Source organism: Pteropus alecto, unplaced genomic scaffold (assembly GCF_000325575.1).
Source record: "Pteropus alecto unplaced genomic scaffold, ASM32557v1 scaffold106, whole genome shotgun sequence".
In the NCBI taxonomy this organism is placed as follows: domain Eukaryota; kingdom Metazoa; phylum Chordata; class Mammalia; order Chiroptera; family Pteropodidae; genus Pteropus; species Pteropus alecto.
Genome location: NW_006442103.1, coordinates 1,100,769 through 1,124,875, shown reverse-complemented (window position 1 = coordinate 1,124,875; position 24,107 = coordinate 1,100,769). Strand labels below are relative to the sequence as shown.

General features: G+C 37.5%; 2 protein-coding genes and 3 pseudogenes across 5 annotated transcripts; 3 read left to right on the top strand and 2 right to left on the bottom strand.

Moving 5' to 3' along the window:
- Positions 1–374: 374 nt before the first annotated feature.
- On the bottom strand, positions 375–13,412 carry TDP2 (tyrosyl-DNA phosphodiesterase 2). Of its 3 annotated transcripts, none has more exons than XM_006919533.3 (7): positions 13,112–13,412; positions 12,949–13,034; positions 9,128–9,301; positions 8,348–8,439; positions 5,576–5,694; positions 3,988–4,158; positions 375–1,256 (listed from the first exon to the last, which is right to left on the bottom strand). In XM_006919533.3, the coding sequence occupies exons 1-7, from the start codon at positions 13,385–13,387 to the stop codon at positions 975–977; spliced, it is 1,200 nt and encodes a 399-aa protein (XP_006919595.2). In that variant the 5' UTR covers positions 13,388–13,412; the 3' UTR covers positions 375–974. The 3 variants fall into 3 exon arrangements, with proteins under 3 accessions (XP_006919595.2, XP_015450936.1, XP_024894277.1); XM_015595450.2 differs by having other exon boundaries at positions 9,128–9,250; XM_025038509.1 differs by lacking the exon at positions 3,988–4,158.
- A 182-nt stretch (positions 13,413–13,594) lies between these two features.
- On the top strand, positions 13,595–22,377 carry ACOT13 (acyl-CoA thioesterase 13). 2 transcript variants are annotated; one of them, XM_006919532.3, is made up of 3 exons: positions 13,595–13,727; positions 19,979–20,163; positions 22,119–22,377. In XM_006919532.3, the coding sequence occupies exons 1-3, from the start codon at positions 13,647–13,649 to the stop codon at positions 22,273–22,275; spliced, it is 423 nt and encodes a 140-aa protein (XP_006919594.1). In that variant the 5' UTR covers positions 13,595–13,646; the 3' UTR covers positions 22,276–22,377. The 2 variants fall into 2 exon arrangements, with proteins under 2 accessions (XP_006919594.1, XP_024894279.1); XM_025038511.1 differs by having other exon boundaries at positions 13,611–13,769.
- On the bottom strand, positions 15,003–19,358 carry LOC112469055 (annotated as a pseudogene).
- Positions 19,230–19,348, top strand: LOC112469072 (annotated as a pseudogene).
- Positions 21,890–22,005, top strand: LOC112469083 (annotated as a pseudogene).
- Positions 22,378–24,107: the final 1,730 nt, after the last annotated feature.

Genomic DNA, 24,107 nt, shown 5'->3' with positions numbered 1-24,107 from the left:
TCACACTGGCTTTCCTTTTTCTATACTGAGAATAAGATTCTGCTACTTCTCACTCTAATTATTCACACTGGCTTTCCTTTTTCTATACTGAGGAAGTCAATATATTCTTGGTAATTCTTGGCAGGGTGAGAAGCAACATGGAAAGCTATTTTCTTCCACATAAAGGTGAAGGTAGCAGCACTGGAGCCAGAAATAGGAAGGAGGTAAAAACTTCAATCCCATCATGGGCACAAAAACATACTAAAACAAACAACAAGTAAAATTCTTTATTTTTAAGTACTTTTCTCTTATGGAAAGGAAATGTTTCTTTAAAGCACATTTAAAAGTGTCCTTTACGTCTTGTAAAATAATTTTGGAGTACACAACTAAAAAGCTATTTCTCTTTACATTTATTTTCTCAGAAAAAAAGTCTAGCGCTGCTGTAAAACTGACTTTAATCATTATGAAGCTCAGCTTTGCCTCTGTTGGTGACATAACTATCAACATTAACTTTAAAAGTTAAGGAAATGCAGATAATCATGGCTTTTTCATTTAAAATTATCTGAATTTGTAAAACATTACTAAAGATGCAGTCCCAAGGACTCAGTAACCTCTAATTTTCTCTTCTGAAGACTTATGTATTAACTATTTTGGTTCCTGATTTTAAAAATAAATCAAGTATAAAAGCTAGCCCAGATGAAATCCAGCTGGCAGCTATGAGAACCTTTAATAAGTTCTGACAGCCTTTTTGCCCTTTCATTAAAAGGCCTCATATTCTGAACACAGGTATGTTTTAGTTTAAATAAACATTTAGTTCTGAAATCTAAGGACACAATCCACAAAATAAAATCACAGTAGTTTTCTCTTCTCTTATATGATCCAGTATATTAATTACTCCCTATGAAAACTACCTTTCCAGACAGATAGAAATTATATTTGCAAATATCCAGACCAAAATTACTCAGAACATTTAAAACGCATATGTGAAAAGCATTTTACAATATTACATCTAATCTGCAAAGAAGACCCCAGTGATCACTAGGAAATCTACCACATTCCAGTTTTTCCAACCCAAGGAGATCCAAACTTTGGGGAATAATGTGGCCGCCTTCTGCCGCTGCTCTGAAAAATATTCGATCAAAACGATGCTTACGGATAGCAGGTATTCCAAGATTAGAGTTCATTTGTGTATCCCATGTATACTGGCAATGCTTGGGTTTCCCCAAATACTCCCAGACATCCAAAATGTTGTTGGGTAAGCCACCACATTTGGTAACCTGAAAAGACAGAAAACTGTAAGATTCAGTCTTTACCCCCTAAATTAAAAAGGTGTCTTCACAAATGCAAAACTAGGTGTTATAACTAGATATAAAATGTATTTTGCTACATGATTAATAAGTAGGTAATATAAAATAATATAAAAATACCAAGATAGCCAGAGAGGCCTGGAATTTGCCCCTTTTCTTCTTCTTTTTTTTTTTTTAACACCTATAGCACCCAGTTTTCCTAGTACTAACCAGGTCCAACCCTGCTTAGCTTCTGAGATCAGACGGGATCAGGCATGTTCAAGGTGGCAAGGCGGTAGACTGCCCCTTCTTTTCTGCCATAAATAGATTCCTTACTGCTATTAGCTTTTTAAAAATAAACACAAGTGAAAAAGCAAAACTGTTACTCTACTTTTGTCTATAAACTTAAAAGTATACCATTTATATGATCCAATAATGCCAACTGCCTTCATTTTATTTGAAATTTACTAACAATATTAATTCTTCTTTCTCCCATTCACACTCCAAGATTTTAAAAATTATATCTTATAATGAAGTTGTATCCTTACTTTACATCCTATATAAAAGTTTATTCAAAATGGATCAAAGACCTAAAGTAAGGGCTAAAACTATTAAAATTCTTAGAGACAACATAGCGAAAAAGTTTCATGACATTGGATTTGGCAATGATTGCTTTTATATATATAACAATAAATTATGTACATAAAATTTACCATTTTACACATACAGTTCTATGGCACTAAGTATATCCACATATTTGTGCACCTATAACCACCATTCATCTCCAGAACCTTTTTATTTTCCCAAAACTGAAACTCTGCCCTTTAAACACTAACTCCCTATACCACCCTCACCCCCATGCCTGACACGCACTATTTTACTTTCCATCTCTATGAATTTGACTTTAGAAAATTCACATAAAAGGAATCATAAAATATTTGTCCTTTTGCACTGGCTTATTTCACTCAGCAGCATGTCTTCATGGTTCATTCATGTTGTAGCATGTGTCAATATTTTCTTCATTTTAAGGCTGAATAATATTCCATTGCACATATATATTTTGCTTATCCATTCATCTGTCAATGGAACCTTGGGTTGCTTTCTATTTCAGTTCTTGTGAACAATCTATGAACCTAGGTGTATAAATATCTCTTCAAGACCTTGGTATTTACCTAGAAACAGAGTTGCTGGATCACACAGAAATTAATTTTTGGAGGAATCCTCACACCATTTTCCACAGCAACAGCGCCATCTGACATTTCCACCAGTGATGCACAAAGTTTCAATTTCCGCCAATCCTTGCCAACAGTTATTTTTGGTTTTGATAATAGTCATGTTAATGGATGTAAAGTGGTATCACATGACAGTTTTGATTTTCATTTCTCTGACTGGTGATGCAGAGCATCTTTTCATGTACTTATTGGACATTTGTCTATGTTCTTTGGAGAAATATCTATTTAAGTCTTTTGCCTATTTTTTTAATCAGGCTGTTTTTTAACAGTTTTTTTTTTATTGAAGCAGTTCTTTATATATTCTGAATATTAACTGACTATCAGATATATGATTTGCAAATATTTTCTCTCATTCCATGAGCTGCCTTTTCACTCCATTGATAGTATCCTTTGATGCACAAAATTTTTTAATTTTTATGAAGTACACCTCATCTATTGTCTCTTTTATTGTCTATGCTTTTGCTGTCATACACAAGAAATCATTGCCAAATCCAATGTCACGAAACTTTCTCCCTATGTTGTCTCTAAGAGTCTTATTAGTTTTTACTCTTTAGGTCTTTGATCCATTTTGAATAAACTTTTATATAGGGTGTAAAGTAAGGATCCAACTTTATTTTTTTTGCACGTGGATATCCAGTTTTCCCAACACCATTTGGTGAAAAGCAGGATTTTTTAAATAGTCAACCAGACACCAAGAAATAGCTACCATAAAGCCACTGATATGCAAACAGTCCAATAAGAAAACTTGACTTTTTAAAATAATCTGTACAAGGACAAAGTCACCAAGAAAAGCAGAGCACCACTTCCTTTATTTGGGATACTGCCTTCACTTCAGCAGTAAGTACTGACATGCTTTCATTTCCAATTTTTCTTCCTCCACTCCTGGAGCCTGTGGCAGTGAAAATGAACAGAATCTTCATTTCAATTCACTTTTAGTCTGATGTGAGGTCAGCCAGAGTAGGGGAAAAGGCAAGGCGGGCTGACTATCTACTATATCCTAAGTTCATAAAGATCCTAAAAGGTATCAACGTGTTTCAACTGACCTAAGAAAAAAGAGACTGTTTCAGACCTGGTCATGATAGCACCAGGAAAAGGGTACAGTAAAAAGACTGAAAAAAGAATATCTCAAAAAGAAGAGAAGAACAACTATGATAGTCGAATCTTTCTATTCTTCTCACCTTACAACTAGATACTGCAAATAAACTTGACCTTTTTCCAAACTCTTCTAATCTTTTCTATACCTGTCTTGTTAATCCACATATATTGTTTAGTGCTATGTTTCATATGCAATATCTGTTTTCCTCCCAATAACCTAAGAGCCCTTCTGCCTCTGCTGCCATAGTGCTAGGCATAGAACACAGCTAAATAAATACTTGCTGATTTGCATCTGCAAGGTCACATACATTTTACCAGCTTTGGTGAAAAGGAGCCTAAATTAGTTTCCACAGAAGTAATTTGCACATAAACACTGGAATGACGCTGTCACTCACTTCTTGATCCCTTAGATTTGTATCGCCTGCAAATATAACTGAAGCTGACTCTGGAGCCTCTTGCATTTTCTTTAAAACCATTTTTAACTGATTCATTCGTTCCTTAGCATGCCCGCTGGTGCTCTCCAAATGAGAAGTCATAAGGCAAAGATCATTTCCCGACACACTTGCCTGCAACAGGATTAATACAGTCGTTAAAAATTATCCACTAGCTACTAATCCTTAAGTCAGCAGATTATTCAAATGACTGGAACATACTGACCAAAGCAAAACTACCTAGTCAGCACCATGTTTCTCCTTTCAGGTCGCAGTCTAAGGTGCTGACTCTGCTCCAAAAGAAGACTACTCAGTAAGCACCCACTAACACTTCAAGACCTACCTCCAGTGTCATCTACACTGTGAGTCCCTCCCCAGTGTCCCCAGGCTCCTTCCTCCACATTTCTATAGCACACTGGAAAGACTGTTTTTAAAGTCCTCTAGACTGAAAACAGCACAATTATTTCTCTCTTCCAAAGCCATGAGTCTTTTTAAAGCAAAGATGGTTCTTTTATTCACTGCGATTTTATCAAGAACCTGGCACACAAGTACTCAAAAAGGATCAGTTGAATGATCAAGAAATTATTTACCATTTACAATTAAGATACCAACAATGAAGGATCTGTCATTATTTAATCTAATTATCTGCAGAATGGAATCCAAACTCTTTCATATTGGGCATTCATGATCTATAATCTAGATCTGACCTATTTTACCAACTTGTCACGCAATCCCTTTTCGTTCACACTACACTCAACTGAACAGAATGCTCATTTATACTCTTATGTGCCTTGTCTCATATATATAAACCTTGTCATTTGTAATTTGTAAAAGTTTGTTCATGGTGGTTCTGCCACCGGGATTGTTCTTAATGACTACATTTTACATATTTTTCAAACCCAGTTCAAATACAACTTCCTTCAAAAAACTTTCACTAAACAACCTAGCTAATTTCATTGTGAGTCATATGATGACAGATGTTAACTGAATTTATTGTGATTTCATAATATATACAAATATAGAATCATTATACTGTGCACCTGAAAGTAATAGTTATGTTGATTATATCTCAATTAAAAAAAAATCTAACTAAGAGTCATCTCCCCTTTCTCTAAACTTCCATGGCACATCATTATACCTATGCCATGGTGTCTGCTTTTCCTTTATTTTAATTACTATATATACAATCTCTCCCTTACCAATCTATAAATTATGAGAGCAAGATCAATGCGACCCATTTTTGTAAGCCCCAGAGTACAACACATTTAATAAAAAACTATATTAGAAAGCAAATGAGGAATATTAACAAACTCTTAAATATTCTTAGGAAAACATCTAATGGATCAAGGATTTCATTTTTACAAAATTGTCTATATTTGAAATTTACGTAAAATTTTACTTTACAAAGTTCTTTAAACCTGTTAAAAATCTATAAGTGAGGAGCAATTTTTTCTAAAGGCAATAGGTTTTTAAACAAAAGACACTCCCATGGGAGTAGAAAAAAAGAGCCCATTCTTTTTTAAAAAAGAGTTGATTTTAAAAAATTACTTACATGCACACACAAAAGGTTTCTCATCATCTTTGTATTTGGAAAAGGAATAATCTCTTGGCTTTTAAATTTCACTCTCGATTTCTTCAACATTATAGCTGTGAAATATCCTTCTTCATGACCTTCAAATGTTTGTGAAAAAGAATTTAGGATGAATCATTAAAATGGCCATACTGCCCAAAGCGATCTATTGATTCAATGCAATCTCTATCAAAATACCAATGGCATTTTTCAGAGCTAAAACAAATAATCTTAAAAATTATATGGAATCATAAAAGACCCCAAATAGCCAAGGGAATCTTGAGAAAGAAGAACAAAGTTGAAGGTATCACACTACCTGATATCAAACTACTACAAGGCTACAGTAATCAAAACAGCATGGTACTGGCGTAAAAACAGATACATTGATGAAGAGAGAGCCCAGAAAAAAATCTATGCCTATACGCTCACTTAATATACGACAAAGGAGGTAAGAATATACAATGGAGTAAAGACAATCTCTTCAATAAATGGTGTTTGGAAAACTGGACAGATTCACGCAAAAAAGAGAAACTGGACCAACCTTCTTACACTGTATACAAGAATAGACTCAAAATGGATTAAAAACGTAAATGTAAGACCTAAAACCATAAAACTGCTAGAAGAAAACATAGGCAGTAAACTCTCTGATATTACTAACAGTAATTTCTTTTCAGATATATCTCCCTAGGCAAGGGAAACAAAAGAAAAAATAAACAAATGGGACTACATCAAACTAAAAAGTTTTCCTACAGCAAAGGAAACCATCAACAAAACAAAAAGACAACTAACTGACTGGGAGAAGTTATTTGCTAATGATATATCTGATGAGAGGTTAATGGCCGAAATATATAAAAGACTCATACAACTCAACAACAACAAAAATAGTCCAATTAAAAAATGGGCAGAAGACCTGAACAGATACTTCTCCAAAGAAGAAATACGAATGGCCAATAGACATATGAAAAGATGCTCAAGGTCACTAATTATCAGAGAAATGCAAATTAAAACCACAATGAGATATCACCTCACACTTCACACCTGTCAGAATGGCTATCGTCAATAAATCAAAGAACAAGTGTTGATAAGGATGTGCAAAAAAGTGAACCCTCATACATTGTTGGTGGGATTGCAAACTGGTACAGTCACTATGCAAAACAGTCTGGAGGTTCCTCAAAAAATTAAAAATGTGTATACCTTTTGACAGTGCAATTGCTCTTGTGGTTATTTATCCAAAGAAAACCAAAACAATAATTCATAAAGATCTATGCACACCAATATTTTTGGCGGTGTAATTTACAATAGGCAAGATATGGAAGCAACTTAAATGCCCATCGACAGACAACTGATTAAAGAAGTTATGGTTCATATATACAATGGAATATTACTCAGCCATTAAAAAAATGAAATCCTACCATTTGCAACGACATGGATGGAACTAGAATTTATTATACTGAGTGAAATAAGTCAGACAGAGAAAGATAAATACCACATGATTTCACTTATATGTGGAATCTAAGGAACAAAAAGAACTAATCAAAAACAGACCCACAAATATAGTGGACAATTTGGTGACAGACAAAGGGGCTGGAGGTTTGCAGGGCTGGGAGAATAGGTTGAAGGATTAAAGAAGTACAAATCAGTGGTTGATAGATGGTCACGGGAATGCGGAGCACAGCATAGGGAATGCAGTTAGCATTAATATATTGGCTAGGTGGAAAATCAGAAGAGAGAAGGAGTAATTAGGGGGACAGACTTATAAACTATATAAATATCTTAAAAAAAAAAAAAAATCCAGTGTAAGAATTTAGGTTGAGAGGTCAAGAGTATTTGCAATTTATCACAGGTTCCCTTACTGGAGATTTTATAACAAACAGACCCAGCTACTTAAATGAATCTAAATCTTAAAAGCAAACTATTATTTCAAAGTAGTTTAAGATGACCAACCAAATCTCTACGTTTACCTGCCCCCTCCCAAAACGTAACTGGAAGTATGGAAGAAACATAAAAAACAGAAATGACTTCAAATAAGTGCCAAAAGTAGTTTATGGTTCCAATATCAAATAAGAAAATTTGAGAAATTTCTGAAAGACAGAGTAGATGTGACTTAAACTGAGGCAAACCATGGGATTCAAAAAACAAGAAATCCAAAACAGAAGAGAAGCAAAAGGAATCCCCAAGAGAATACAGAAAAGTAATCCTACAGAGTGAGAAGAGACTGAGAGAGGAGCCTCTCCTTAGCAATTCTGGAGGACAGAGTAAATCAAACAAATCACATAACATATAAAAGTGAAAGTCAAAGAAAACACAAGATTTAGCCAAAAATCATAAAATGTAGCCAAAGTGATACATTAGATACTCTTAGTAAAAAAAAAAAAAAATAGCTGGGGAAAAAAAAAACTAAATTAGTCAGGGCAAAAAGATAGAAAAAGGAATAGACAAAGACTTTTTGAAAAAGCATAACCACAATTTAAATATCACACTTAAATCTTTTAATGATTTAATTTCACCAAAAAGCTACTCAGTGCCTCAAATTTTGGCAGTTTATATTTTCCTGAAAAAATCATTCAATTTCACTTTTCTGCATGTTAACATTAAGCTATATATTCTTCTATAGTTCTTTTAGTATCATGTCTAGCTTGTTTTCTTAAATTTATTTGTGCTTTTTCTTGTCTATGCTCCAATAGGCTAATTTTGATTTATCTCTTTCACTGACTTGTTTTTCAAAAAAAAGTTAAATACCAGACAAGTTGTTACCTGTAATGATCTCATAACTACTAGCTTTCTTCTTTAGGTAGCTATAATATGGAGGAATAACTTCCTGTAGAAATATCACATCTGGGCTGTACCTAATTAAAAACATCAATTTATGATAAATACCAGGTAGACCATTTTATTTGCAACTAATTAGATTAGAATAATACCACAACATAAAAAAAAACACAAAATTACCCTCTAGGACACCTTATAGTCAATGTTTATACTGAACTCTGATAATTATAAAATGAGAAAGAGCTGTGGTATTCAATACATAATTTTTAAAACAAAACATTTATGTGTGACAACACTTTAAAGTTAAAAGAATTAGAGTCATTGACAATAGGAACCAGTAATATTGAGAGCATACAATGGTTCTACATACTAATGGATGCTTCGAATGTGATCATCATCTCTTTCAATCTTCTTGAAAGAGCTATTATCCATGATGAAGTAAACTGAGCTCACAGGTAATTCCACAGGTAACAGAGCTAGTGTGTGGCAGATACAGATCTTTTTGGTAATTTAATTTTCACAGCAATAATTACAACAAAGGTTAATAAGTAAAATAGTACTAGAAGGCTTCTAACAAAAATCAGTATTCCCACTCCACCCCAACCCACAATCCCGTGCTCAGACACAATCACTCTCAATTCTCTCACATGTTTCTTCCAAATGTTGAACTTTAAACTTGGGTACTATACCTTCAACTATTAGCCTCTTTGTACATAGGTAAGACACATCACCATGCTACCCTTAAACAGAAGTAATAACACTCACAAAGCTAAACAGGAACACACTCCTCGAATCCTCTCTTGTAGATTGTTTGGATCCAATCCATCAATATTCCAGGTAATGAAAGAGAACACGCTGCCATCTTCTTGCTGAAGATTTTCAGATGTGCTGGTTTTAGAACTAACCGAATCAGTTGTTTCCTCATTGGTTAGGTCAACACTAGCAAGATCAGAATTAAACACAACTTTGCAAATACGTAAACTGCTTAATTTTTAAAGTATTTAGTATTTGTAGCCTTCATTTCACAGTTAAAAAAATTTAAAAAGAACCCTGAAGTATCTCCCAATCGAAAAGCAGAAGTCATGACTGAGGAAAAATAGATTCTTACTTTGTTATCCAAACGTTTGCTCATTTTTACAGTTAGAGAGAACTCAATATCCTTCAATGACATGTGTCACTAAAATAATTTTATAAACTAGGACCCCAAATTAGAATAATATAAGATTTCCAAATTTATTTATATTCATTATAAATCATATATAAAATAAGATCTCATTGTGGCCAATAAGTAATAGCTGCAAGTTCTTTGTTATTCCCCTCGTAGAGAGGTGAAGTCTAACAACCCTCCCCTGGAATCTGGGCCTTAGTGGCTTGCTAAACCACTAGAATACAGTGAAAAGGACATTCTGTACTTCTGAGACTTGGTCCTAAGAAGCCTTGCAGCTTTAACTCCAGCCATCTGGAACGCTGCCTCCAGGACCTCTGAGCCACCATGTCAAGAAATTCAGCTCCCAATCAGGGAGACAGAATTGAGCCTTGTCTCCTGTCTGCCTACCAGTCCAGTCAACTTGGCAATAAAGCCTTTTTACTTTTCTCAAAAGCTGGTGCCATAGTACTGACTTCTATGTGCATTAGGCAGCGAGCCTTAGCTTGGTAAAAAGGCCCAGATATTTGAGTAGAAAGACAAAACATTAAAATATGACTGCTCAGCACTTATAAATTATATATAAATTTAAGAAAGTTTTTGCATTCATAATTTTAATAAATTTAATGCCAATATGTTAACTTCCTTTTTTAAAAATTTGAGGTAGAATTAACATATAACTTTGTATTAGTTTCAGGGCACAACACAATGATTTGATATTTGTATATACTCAGAATGATCACCACAATGTCTATTTAATTTACTAGTTTAACTTATTGTAAAATATTTTGACTTTTAGATTTGCAAAACCAATAAATTCTTCTATTCACCATTCAAATACATGTTAACTTTTTACTTAACATTTACTTCTCTTCTGAAACATTTACATTAACACTTTTGTATGTATTTCTTAAAAACAAGGGCCTTACATATATATCCTAGTACAATTATCCAATGGCAGAAAATTACTATTGATACAATATTAGAATTTAAAGACCAACTGTGCCACTAACACCTCATCCAGACTCACTCGTTCCATTGTGAAGGTATGTCTCTGAATTTCCTTTAATCCAGAATAGTTCTTCAACCTTTGTCTCTCATGACCTTGATATTTTTGAAGAATACAGGCCATTTATTTTGTAGAATGTCCTTCAGTTTGGGTTTATTTGATGTTTGCTTATGACTGGATTCAGATTGTGCATTTTTTGGCACAAATGGTAGTATATCTTCTTTAGTTCATATCAGGAGACACCTAATACAGACCTGTCCCCAGTACTGGTCATGTTACCTTTGATCGTTTGGTTAAGGCCTTGTCTATCAGATTTCTCCACTGCAGCTATGATTTTCCCCCTTTGTAATAAATATTTTGTGGGTAGATACTTTGAGATTATGTAAATACCTTGTTTCTCATCAACGTTCATCTATTAGTTTTAGTATCCACTGGTGATTCCTGTCTGAAATAATTATTACTATGGTGGCTCCCAAAAGGCGATTTTATTTTTTGCCTTTTTTTAAATTTATTTTTTAATTTTAATTAGTTTCAAGTATACAGTACATTAGTTAGACCAAATGGTGATTTTTTTTCTAATTCCATCATGGCTTCTACATTTAGTAGTTGGAATTCTATTGCAAGGAAAAGTGCTCCCTTTTCTCCTGGACAAATATATTTATATCGGTATGGACTCTTATTTTATACTATAGATAAAGTCTCGCTCTCCCTGGCACTTCATCTGAGTTCCAAGAGACAACAGATTACAACTTCGCTTGTTTTTGCCAATTTACAATTCTGGAGTAGAGAATTCCTAATGGTCCTCCACCCCACCACTACTCATCTCGATCCATATTTTTTTTGAGGAAAGACTTCACAGAATCCACCTCTTTTGTTCCAATTTCTTTATTGGTTACAATTTGTGTTGCAACTAACAGACTAACAGATTTGGACTAGTTTGAGCAAAATCAAGGAATTTATAAGGAAACAAATATGTCACTGAGTTAGGTCAGGGAGTGCAGCTATCCCTAAGGAATTGCAATCGAGGCTTTCTCGCACGCTTCCTCAACTTCCCTCTGCTTCATTCTCTCTCTGCAGACCAGCGTCCTCTGCTTACACACACACACACACACACACACACACACGATGGATTGGATCCCCACAGGTACTAAATTACAAGGTTACAGTTCCACCTCTGCAGGAAGATTCAGACTTCAATCTCTTAGTCCTTACCTGGAAATCCCATGGAAAGAATGTGGCTAGCCAGCTTGGGCTAAGTGAAAACTTACTAAGCTAACTGGGTCTATTACAACAGGGATGCCTGAAAATATCACTGTGAGTGAGTAGACAATTCCCCAATAAGAGGCTGGGCAGAGAAAGGAGCCTAATGAAATAATAAAATAACATCTGTAAGCCAGTACAGCTGAAAAGATCAAAGAGAGAAGAGTCTCCAAACTGAATAGTTAGCAGTACGGGCTGCCCATAAAGCTGGGAGAACTTTATACATCCCATACATACTTATTGAGAGCTTATTACATGTCAACTACTGTATTAGACCTTCGTAAATCAACAATGTATAAAACATATAGTGTTTTATAGTGTTTACATGTATAGTCTTACATGTGTAGTGGGAGATATAAAATATTAAACTACAATTATAACATGAACTGTTATTATGACAGGGGCCATGCAAGATGCTATAAAGATTACCTAAGATGGGAACCCTCTCCAGATTTGGAAGATGGAGGAAAGCCTCTTAGAGATGTCATTTGTAACCCGGGCCTTTAAGATGAGTATTACTTAGCAAAGAAAGACGAAGAAAGGCTTAAAGGTTGAAGGGCAAGAAAAAATGGCCGGCTGTAGAAAGCGAAATTTGATATGCCTGTACCTTTTTGTGGGGTAGGAAAGAGAGCACAGAAAATGAACCTGCAAAAACGGACAATAGTCAAACCGTGGAGGGACTTGTAAGGCATCCGGGCTTAAGAGAAGTGGTGCAGAAATTGGGAATGGAACACTGGAATAATGAGCGCGTGTAGAAATAGTACAGAAAACTATTAATTCTGGCTGCCGAGCAAAGAGTAAATGAACAAACAATACAGGACGCAAGGCGCCTTCCAAGTTACCATTCTCCAATTAAGATTTTTGCCTCATTCATTTGTTTCGAACCTCTCACTTACATATTTCCTATAATTAGAGTCAAGAAATTATATTTTAGATTGTTCCTTCCCGGACTCAAATTACGTTGGAGATGACAGTGTGGACCTCGGAGAGAGAAGGGGTGGCGGGGAGGCGTCAGCCCTGCTGCTGGGGCGCACCTCCACCGGAGGCGCCAACACAAACCCTTCGCCTCTGGTCATGGTTACTGTGCGCAGCACCGCTGCCCGCCCCTGCGGGTCCCGGAGGCCCAGCGCTCCCACACTGACCCGCCCACCCGACCCTGCCTGTCCCGCTCACCAGTTCCCGGGCTCGGATGCGGTCTCAGGACGGCGTTTTAAGGCGCCCTCCTCCACCTGCGGCTCGAAATAGGCGTTCAGCGCCCTCTGAAAAACAGACACAGGAATGGGCTTCGTGCTCGCACAGCAACACGAAAAGAGCGGAGGAGAAACGGCGAGCGTACTTCCATCTCCCAGTCGTTCTCGGCCAGGCAGCGCCGCGCTACAGAGACGCTGCAGCTCGCGACCGAAGAGAACTCCTCACACAGAAGACGCCACTTCTTCCCTGCGGGCTCCCCCTCGTCGCGCCCCGCCTCCTGCCTGGCCTCGGGGCTGCTCTCCGGCCCCATAGGCCCAGCCTCCGGGGTGCTCTCGAGCTCCATTAACCGGCCGCCGCTGTGCGCAGGCGCCCGCCGCCCCCTGTGCGCATGCGCGCGCAGCGGGTGTCCGCTGCTCCGCATCAACCACTCGGCTGGCCAGCGTGCTCCGCCGCAGGGCGTCAGGCGGGGCTGTGGAGCCGGCGATTGGCCGGCGCTGAGGTCAAAACAGTGCGTACACGTACCGTCAAAACGGGAGCAAAACGTCAGTGCGCGAGCGCGTGGCTCAGTGGTTGTGGTGTGCCGCACAGCAGGCCGCAGATTGTATTTTCGCTAGCTCCTGGGCTTCCAGGTTCTTCAGAGGTTCACTCTTGCGCAGGACCCAGAAGCCAGCGAACGGCCCATGATGAGCCTGACTCAGAATCTGCGGGAGACGATCCAGTGCTTCAGCCGTGTCCGCAATTTTAATAGAGTTTTGGAAAAGGTATTAGAGGCGAAGCTGCAGCTTGTGATGAAGGGAGAGGAGGCAAGGTGCTTGGATAAGTATCTCGCTAGTTTCTGTTCTGCTGTGGCCGTAGTTCACCTTAGTAATGATTACTACTTTAATGGAGCTCCATAATGTACCAGGTTAAGTGCATGGATGATCTCATTTAAACGTATATAAGTATGGTTGTCACATATGGAAACAGAACTGCTCGATTCTAGAGCTGGAAAGGATTTAGAGTTCGACTTTTCCGCAGACAAGGCCTTTGGTGCTGGAGAGACAGCCCGCGGTTCCAGACTGCATTTGCAGTCTAGTCGATTAGGAGATAAATAATTGCAGTAAGGTAGGAAAGTAAAGCGCTGGATGGAGGTGTGCTCTCCGGAGTTAGGCAAGGCCAACCCTGCCACCTTTGCACAGGAACAAACTAGTTCTGTCTCCTAGTTTTCAGTGTCTTTGTTAGAACATGATGTTACAAAGGAAGCATTTGTAAATAAGCATGAATAACAAAAACCCTTGATTATGTCAGATTCGGGCCACATTTAACAGCCTGAGAACATTTAGGGCTTTTTCCCCGTAATATTTAAATGAATGCAAGCCTATTTGTCTTTTAATTAGGAGAGAGTACTGGGAAATTTAGAAATAATTTGGAAGTGGAGTTTCAACAGATCAGCTGCAGCCGTTTGTAGGAAGAATGCAGGCTTTAAAGTCTCACTCTTGGAATGCAACATTTAGGCTGTATTTTCAACATGTCCTAATTATCGCTCAGAGGTTTTGTGAAAAATAGAGGAAATACTTAGGCAAATGTATTCAATGTTTTCAAATAGCAAATACAGTAAAATCCAAGGACACACTACCATTTAACAGTATTATTTTGAAAGATGTATTATCCAAAAAGAAAGTTTTGGTTTATGGTTTTTGCTGTTAAGCTTTGAGCAACCTTATGTTTCGGTGTCTTCTCATGATAATCTTACCATGAGTCAGATTTGCCTTTGAGTGTCTGGAACAGTCATAAGCCACATGCATGACTGAACTGGCATTTGTGATAACTTACCTTCCGAGAAGATACACCTTTAAACCAAGTGTAGAGAGTTTCTCAGAATTTGCAGTAAGGTTGAAGAATGGTACACCCTATATCTAGACCAGTGCCATCCAATAGACATATGATGCAAGCTACAAATGCTAGTGTATGTGTAATTATAAGTTTTATAATAGTCACATTTTAAAAAGCAAAAATAGGTGAATTAATTTTAGTGATATATTTTGTTAATTCATATCCAAAATAAACATGTAATCAATACCAAAAAAGCATTATTTTTATACTTAATCTTTGAAATCCAGTGTGAATTTTACACTAACAGCAGATCTTAGTTCAGGGTAGCTATATCTCTGCTCAATACAGACAGGTAGCTCATGGCTGCCTTATCTGCAGAGGTCAATACCACAGTAGGTGCTCTGTGTTTGTTAGTTTGATCTAAAATAAGTTTCATGTTTGGTTGTTTTGTGTGGGCAACGTTGCTAGGGGTAAAGTATGTATGTATAGTGATCCATAAACCTAGTTGTAGACACGGTTCCTTTTACTGTAAATTTTAAGGTAACCTAAACCAGTGGTTCTCAATTGAGGGTGATTTTGCTCCTCATGGGACATTTGGCAATGTCTTGAGACATTTTTCTTTGTCACAATTGGAGTGGAGTGGGAGAGGCTCTACTAGCATCTAGTGGGTAGAGGCCGGGGATGCTGCTAAATATTGTATATGGTAAAAATTAAGAATAATAATGCATTACTGATGAGGAATTAAGGAATGAGGCACTTTTTTAAAATAGATGAAATAGCTAAAATTTTGGCCTATTTATCACAGGTCATATATTTGACTTAAAAAACACACTTACATACATAGTCCTGATTAAGAGTCACTAACTAACTAAACTAAAATTTTCTTTTGGACTGCTAACTACTAAAATTGGAGGGCCAGTTTTCATGGCACATAGTAGTTTTGAGAGTCAGTCCCACAGAAAATATTTACGTAAGCAAAATTAGGACACTGGTTCTCATTTTATAAACATTACCTGAACTTATCTAATCAACGCATTTACTTTAAAAACTTTTATCTGTGACTGAAAGCGCTGTCATGGTGGTTTGGTGCCATTCTCATTTGAATCACATCCCAGAATAACTCAAAATTAGAAAGTGGCCCAAGCGCTATCACTGCCTATGGCTCTGGCTACAAAGCAGTTGGCAGTCTGATTTGAATAGCCTAAAAAAGAGAGAGAGAGAGAGGAGAGAGAGAAAAGGAAAGACAGGAATTACAGGGTTCTTGATTTCAAGAGAACTTCCCAGAAGGTGGTGGAGGGCCAAGAAATCCACCTGCCTGCTTGGTGGTCGCTCGCGAAGGGCAAAGCCACGAATCTTCTGGATGTCCTGTCAAATGGACATGGTACAGAGAATACACAGGAAGATGGAACAGTCTGTGGTGTCATCCCCCAGCAGATCCTGATGTATGAAAGGGGGGTGAAACGGAGCTTCGCCACTACTCTACCATCAAACATGGAGTTGAACATCCCCAGCAGGGCAGTAAAACAAGCTGATTGCAAACATGGATTTCATTTGAACCATTGACAGATCTCTGCTGTTTTCTTAGTTTCTCTTCCTTCCTCTGTTTTTTTTGTTGTCGACCAGCTGACTCTGTTATTGTTTCCTCCTTTTCCAATTTTTCACTCTATTTCCACCTTCAGTCTCTTGTACTTGTCTGTCCTGTAAACCAGGACCCAGGTTATACCCTCAGCAAGTAGAGCCATGCACATGGAGATGAAAACAGTGGGCAGGCAGTGTGTTGGGGAACCTGGTGTTCATCTCGTACTTCTGTCTCTGCACTCCCACCCGCCAGGGGGTGAAGCGCTTAAGAGCCAGGAAAAATGCAGCAAAAAGGACTTCTCTAGATTTCAGGACCTAGAAGTGAGGCACGTTTACTTATTGCTCTTGGAAAGTAATCTGGCGGATTACTGTATAATTTGTTAAAAATTTATATACCCTTTTACCTAGCTTTCTAATTTTGGCAATCCTGTACGAATGAAAGCACCATTGTTTGTAATTGTAAAAAATATGGAAAGAGCACATCTAGTGTATTCAGTACTAGGGAATACCACACAGGTGTTAAAAGAGCTATCTGAATTTAGCTGGAGGAATGGCTGTGATATACTAGGAAGAGAATAATGAATTGCAAAATGATGCGTGTGATATGATCCCATTTTTTAAATTTTATAAGAAGAAAAAAAATGTGTACATGTTTGAATAAGCCTAGAGAATGATAATGATATACAGCACTGACAGAGAAGTAGGTAGGAAATTGTATCTCTATAGTGTTTGATTTATTGATTTATGTAAAATGACTATTTTTGTAATTAAAGTCTAATAAAAAGAAATAACATGGCAGTAGATGGCTCAAATACAGGACTTAAGGAACCAAGACATAATTAATGAATAATGAACTCAAGTCAACCGTTAAATCAGTATTGTAGGGGAAAGGGATTTGACATCCACTCAGAGCAACTGTCAGTGCTTTGGAAACATTCTGATTTTAGCAGTGGTGAATGGATGACCAATTTCAAAGGAAATGATGATGAATTTATATTCTACCTTGAAGGTAGTCGAGATATAGTTCTATGTACACCCTCTGAAATGAAATGCTGTTGGATCGTTATACCACTTGTCTAAGCCCTTTTATTCAAGGCGTGAGGTTTGCAGAGACCTCAAAGTTATCTGAGAGCTTTAATAGAAATTAAGTGCATATATTATGACAACTAAGCCATTCCCCAGGCCTCAGCTCACCATAGTCCTGCACAACATTAACCCTTCCTGGGAATGACTCTACATTCAGGTATAGGATTCCAAACTGTAGATCAGCTGCAAAAATTCTGTTCAAGCTTTTTCTTTCTCCCTTGAAAGAACTATAGGTGTGAATAGCCATTGCCCCAGTCTCCAGTCTAGGGGATAAGGAAGCTCCTTCCCTGTGGCCCTTCTTTTCCAAGTGGAAGTAGCAGGGAACCTGTGTGTAAGAAATCCTGCCAACATTATTGTGAGAGGACTTCCTAGCATCTATCTTTGTAGATATTTTGGAATGAGTCGATAAAATTTGCCAGTACCAGCCTTTGGGGGAAAATACAGTGATTGCTTATATTCCTTCCCGGCACATCTCTCCCCATCACCACTATTCCAGTGAAGAAGAGTGTTACTTCAGCTAGTTAAATCCCCAAGGAATAAATTCCTCTCTGTTCTTCCCTAGGTCTTTGTTTTGCCTCACAAGGCTTTTTCCCAGTCCTCACCTGGCTGATTCCTACCTGTCCTTCAAGTCTTGAATGTCATTCCTCAGGAAGCCTTTTCTAATGTCTCTTCCCTAAAAACATGCTTTTATAAGTTAGATACCTTTATTTCAAGCAACCCATATTTCTATTTGCAGTAATTCACTCTGCTGCAGTCATTTGTGTACTTGTCTCTTCCCTTAGACTGTGAAACCTTTAAGAGCAGGCCTTTGATCTCATACATCTTCACATTGCCAGTGCTTGATGTATTCACGTAAATGCCTGAATAAGGGGAATTCCACCTTGGTCCTGCTTGGTGTGTATTATTTATGAGGACATCTTATGGCTACATCATTTATTGTTAAATAGACTTGATCCTGTTGTAACATTTATTTTCCCACTAATTTATTTGTTAGGCAAAAAACATTGTTTGGGGTTGTCTACATTTTATAGTTCTCTTTATTTTACTTCAGGGCCTTTTAGGGGATAAACAGCAAAGCCTCTAAAGTGGTTTGTGAAACTCCAAAATGTCTGCCTGGTGGGAGCTGTAAAGGCTGCTCTCACTTTATAGTGAGCAAATAGGGACAATTGAAGGTAGACAGACCTAGATCTAAATCTCAGTTTTGTTACATCCTGGGTGACCTTCAGAATAAACCACTCTGAATTTAAGCTACCTACAAAATGGAAAGTATGGCTTCCTTATTACATGGTACATGTAAACTTTTGGCACAGTGCTTGACATATGAAAATGCTCACTAGGGTGCCAGGCCCCCGGTACATGCTGGGAGCTTGTGGGAGCGTCTGGGAGTGTGTGGGAGTGTGTGGGGGCGTCTTGCCCCACCTTCAGAGATCTAGTTCTTAAGGGGAGATGGCAACATCCATAGGTCAGGGGTGGCAGTGGGGGGTGGGGGAGGAATTAAAGAGAGGGGAAAAAAATACTAAATGGCAGTTATCTAGAATATAACTATTTAATGCTAGAGACATTCCCCCACCCCCAAATCAACAGACACACCAAATATCCATATTGTGCCTGAACTCCTCTAGTGTTGGTGAAAATTAGTTTCTAGATGTAGCACATTCCAGTCACAGCGCTGTTCCAGCTTCTAAGTATTATGCTATGATGGTTTTTCCTAGTAATTTAAGATATAAGAAACATTTCTATTGTTTTTGTTTCCTTTTTAAAGATATTTGATACAAAGTTTAAACCGAGTCTATGGCCAGTGCCACCCTGAACATGCCTGATCCCATCTGATCTTGGAAGCTAAGCAGGGTCAGGCCTGGTTAGTACTTGGATGGGAGACCACCTAGGAGACCAGGTGCTGTAGACGTAAAAAAGAAAAAAAAAATTAAAAACTGTTCCACATTTTATCTTTCATGTAATTATTTTTCATTGTGTTGCTATAAATGGGGCAGGGTCTTAAAAGCAGTCATTTACCTTTGCTGGATTCTGCTTTTAAACTTTTTATATTGAGTTCATGGCATAACCTTATAGTAACTCATTGAATTACAGAATTTCTTCATTTGTTAAAATTGTTTTAAACCATTCATTATGAAGTCATTTTAATATTACCCTGTTCAAAAACTAAGGAACATCCAAATTAAACCTCTAATGGGTTAATAAATCAAAGGGACCAGCTGACTTTGTTGATGCAAAATTTCTAAGGAGCCATTAAGAGAAGCCAGGTTGTTGTACACAAGGCTGAAAAGCTCAAATGGAACGTTTGATTTATACCAGAGGAGTAGAGATCAACAAAGACTAACACAGTTTTTCCCTAAATGTTTCTTCTTTAAAAAGAGTTTATATAAGGGTTAATTTCTATCATAGAGATTGGTAACATATTTGCATTTCTGAATCAACTTTTTTGGGGTGACTCAGTTTAATGCAGTGATAGTTTTTGATGGACTCTGAGCTTTTCTAATACCACAGAATGTTCGAAATTCTTTTCTTTTACATTTAGGTGACTCCTGTCTCTGCTGCTCCTGGGAAAGTGATTTGTGAACTAAAAGTAGAAGAAGAGCATACCAATACGTTCGGCACTGCCCATGGAGGGTTGATAGCCACCTTAGTGGACATCATATCAACAATAGCTCTGCTACAGACAGAAAGGGGATCACCTGGCGTCAGTGTTGATATGAACATCACGTATGTAGCCAAACTACACCAGATAACTTTTCTTAATGTGATAACTCTTTGTTCAAACGAGACTAAACACATTTATAATATAAAGAATGAGGTGCCCTTAGCTGGTCATCCTTAAGTGTTAGTCTAGATTTCTCCTAAAATATCCCATGGCCTTAGAATCTACTTAGAGGAACTAATTTCCAAGTACAGTATGTATCAGTAGTTAAGGAGGAATGGTCTAAACATTCGAAAAAGCAAACATTCAGCTTCTAATATGTATACTGCTGGGGGAAAAGTCACTGCAAACTCATGGCTTATAACTTTCATACAGTCTTGAAAAATGACACTTGTACAGGTGTCTTATGCAGGCTGTATTAAGTACATATAGAGAAAAGGCTGAATAAAATTCAAAGAAAAGTTGGAGAAACCTTCATGTATACATCATCATCTCCTTGTAACCAGGTGACCAATGTCCAGTTTGCAATCCAGGTCTCTCCCTGAACTGCACAGACATGCTCTGTAGGTTTTAAACTACATGATGCAGGGAGCAGTATCCCAGATGCCAGGCCGCCAGCCTGCAGGGGTCAGACATTCCAAATGTAAAAAATTCAATTCCAACATTAACTGGTACTATTGCCAGTCCTGTTCAGTAAAAGTGCAGTGCCCAGGGATTTAGTTGCAAGACAACTGCTTTTTCTACCTAACCAACAGAAAGATGAATTTTGTTTGGGGCAGGACAGGGGTGAGGAGGAAAAAGCCAATGTTATGTGACATAAGGGCAATGGAAATAACATCAGGTATTAGGTTTTGAAAGAATCTGTTATTAGGCTAATCTAAGGAATATTCAGTCCCTCTTTACTATGGAAATAACTTGGTGCAATAAGCAAAATCACTGGACAAGATGCAATGTTCTTTTGAAATTAAGATGTACAGAAAGAAAAGCTGCTGCTGCTCATGGTGCTGGTGCGCAGGGTCAGCAGTCCTCACCTTACTCCATGAGATGGGCAGTAAGACCAGCTGATGACTCTTCCTTGCCATAAGAGTCTCTATGCAGAGCAGAGATCTTTAAACCGAGCACTGCATTTCATTATCTTCTAAAATACTGCTTTCACAACCCTAAAGAATTTTTAGTAAGTCAAACATAGTTTTGTCAAAGTATGGGTTGCCTAAAGTATTGGCCACCATCACAAGCTGCCTGAGCTTCAAAAAGTGACTCACTTGAAGAGAAACTAGGACAATCTCATTTACTATATATATTTCAAAAGTAAATGAATGACAACTTATGAATAAAGGTGTATAGGAAGTGTATCTCTAAAAACATGTGTACACAATTCATCACCAGGACTATAAAGACCTCATATTAATTCCTTATAGTTCTTATGTTGTCATTTTAAATTCTAAATATTGATAAGATATACAGTTAAGCAGATTAAATGAAAGCTAGATGAAATTGTTCACCAACCCCCAAATATGAAGTGAGAAACTTAACCAAAAAAGGATTGTGGAGAGGGGTGCAAAAGCTTCTTCCTATATTTAGGGGAAAAGAAACTTGTGTAAATCAGGAATAGTAAGATGGAACTTGGTCAGGACCAGCCATTCAAATTTGATAGGATATTAAGTTTACTGTTATTATTTTAGTCCTAAAAATCGATTAACACGGGACGTGGTTCCATAGTATAGTGGTTAACATGTTTGCTTTACACGCAGAAGGTCCCGGGTTCACGCCCCAGTGGAGTCACAGTCCATGGTCTACAGCCATGCCACCCTGAACAAGCCCAATGTCTGATCTCGGAAGCTAAGCAGGGTCGGGCCTGGTTAGTACTTGGATGGGAGACCACCTAGGAAGACCAGGTGCTGTAGGCATAAATAATAATAAAAAGAAAAATAGATTAACATAAAGCTTTCTGTGATACACACAACTTTCCCTTTTAAAAATTATTTGCTCTTAACTATATTCAAATTTGTTTCCTTTCAAGGTACATGTCACCTGCTAAATTAGGAGACGAGATAGTGATTACAGCACATGTTTTGAAGCAAGGAAAAATACTTGGATTTGCTTCTGTGGATCTGACCAACAAAGCCACAGGAAAATTAATAGCCCAAGGGAGACAAACAAAATACCTGGGAAACTGAGAAGACAACAGTATGACTTAAAGAAACCCAACAAGGAATATCAGGTGTAGATTCGACTTGAACAAATGCAATTTTCAAAATAAATTAGCACGACCAGAAGTAGCTAAGTAGTACTTTCTTTAGGGAAAAGAACGCGGAGTCCAAGTAAGATTATAGGATGGGGGTGTCTTTTTTTTCATTTTTAAGCCTCTTCAATTTTAGTTTTTAATCCTAGGTATGATTACTTGGATGAAAAAATTCTTAGCTCAAAATGTTTTTGAAAACTTAGGTAACAAAGAAGCTACTCAAGGCACTTGGAGATAAAGATTGCCTTAAAACAACTCTAAATATTAAGCTGAAGAAAAAATACAATGGTTAATACTTCATGAATTTTAGGTCCTTTTCAGGTCTAAAATGCCATCTACATTTTTTTAAACCCAATTTCAAGACTATGGAACTTCCAAACAGGGCCATAGTTTATATTAGAAAATAGATTGAGCCATGGGTCTAAAACAGTCAAAGTTGGGAGGTAAAGCACACTAATATGATAGAGGAGATAGTCCAATTGGCATGGTACTTTTCTGATAATTTGTCCCAGGACTTTTTATATTAGGGGTGGGGGGAAGCATACTATTAGTCCCTTTTCTAGTACTTAAAACACCATGCAGCTCTTAAATCTCCCAGTCTACAGTACCAGAAATAGTTCACAAATTTTGTCCATTTCTGTTCTGTTGTCTATGGCGTTAACAGTGGATTTCTGCCTCAGGCTCTTAGTGATGATCATGACTAAAGAGCAAAAAGGAAGCAACTTTAAATCTGCAGTCAGTCAAATTAAAGATTGATTCTCCTTTACTTGTGTTAGAATACACAGACTTGTCTATTCAAAGGACTGAGTGGACCGCATAGAAGCATTGAGCACACAGGGGGCCCAGATCTTGATTTTCTGTCTCCCTAAAAAGGACCTGGGCTTCTTGGTGAAAGAGCTGATTTACCAAGGGGCTGGGGTTTGGACAGGCAAATTCCAAGATGAACATAACTGGTGCCTTAAAGGGAATGCTCAAGATAGAGGCAAGCAAATTATGCAGCACTGAAACAAAAGGGATCGAGTCCATACTGTTGACATAGATAATAGCAGACAGAAGAGCTTTTCCTTACAATAGAATGCTGATCAATGTGGAGGGAGTAGGTATGGAAAATCACTTTTTGCAACCAGCATAGTAAAGACTGGTTATGGCAAAAGGCAAAAAGCATCCAGGGTGCTCCTGAAGGAGGATATTTGCATGTTATTTCTTAGAGATTGCTTCTTAGTTGCATGTGGAAAAATAGTAACTATGAAGTGCAGAAACAGGACACGACTTTGGAACACATCAAAATTAACATCAACAAAGGAAACTGTGCTTCTAGATGTGAACTTGAGAAGGGCATATGGTCACATTGGGCTCTGGCCAGAATGCATAATCCAGATCTCACCAGGAAGAAACCACTCAAATGCAAGATCAGAAAAATTATATTTTAAAAACCGGCTTGTGCTCTTCAAAAAAGCAGAGGTCATTAAAGGCTGAGGAACTATTCCAGATTAGAGACTACACACATGACAAACTGCAATGATCCTGTACTGCAGGGTGTTGAAAAAACTATCAAGGATATTATTAGGACAACAGCAAAAAGAACAGATTAAAGTATACTAATGTTTCATATCTTGAGTTTGATAGCTTTACTATGGTTAAGATTATCCTTGTATACTTGGGACATATGCCCAAGTACTAAGGGGTAAAGATGTATGCACAATGTGCCACCAAACTCAAATGGTTCATATCAATACATGTAGAAAGACAAATGTGGCATAACATTAT

Coding starts and splice junctions, on each gene's coding strand:
- TDP2 (XM_006919533.3), bottom strand. CDS start 13,387: ATGCGGAGCAGCGGACACCCGCTGCGCGCGCATGCGCACAGGGGGCGG. Junction 13,035..13,111: donor AGAACGACTGGGAGATGGAA/GTACGCTCGCCG, acceptor TCTGTTTTTCAG/AGGGCGCTGAACGCCTATTT. Junction 1,257..3,987: donor CAAATCTAAGGGATCAAGAA/GTGAGTGACAGC, acceptor CTGTCTTTTCAG/GTTACCAAATGTGGTGGCTT.
- ACOT13 (XM_025038511.1), top strand. CDS start 13,647: ATGATGAGCCTGACTCAGAATCTGCGGGAGACGATCCAGTGCTTCAGC. Junction 13,770..19,978: donor TTGTGATGAAGGGAGAGGAG/GCAAGGTGCTTG, acceptor TTTTACATTTAG/GTGACTCCTGTCTCTGCTGC. Junction 20,164..22,118: donor AGTGTTGATATGAACATCAC/GTATGTAGCCAA, acceptor TTTCCTTTCAAG/GTACATGTCACCTGCTAAAT.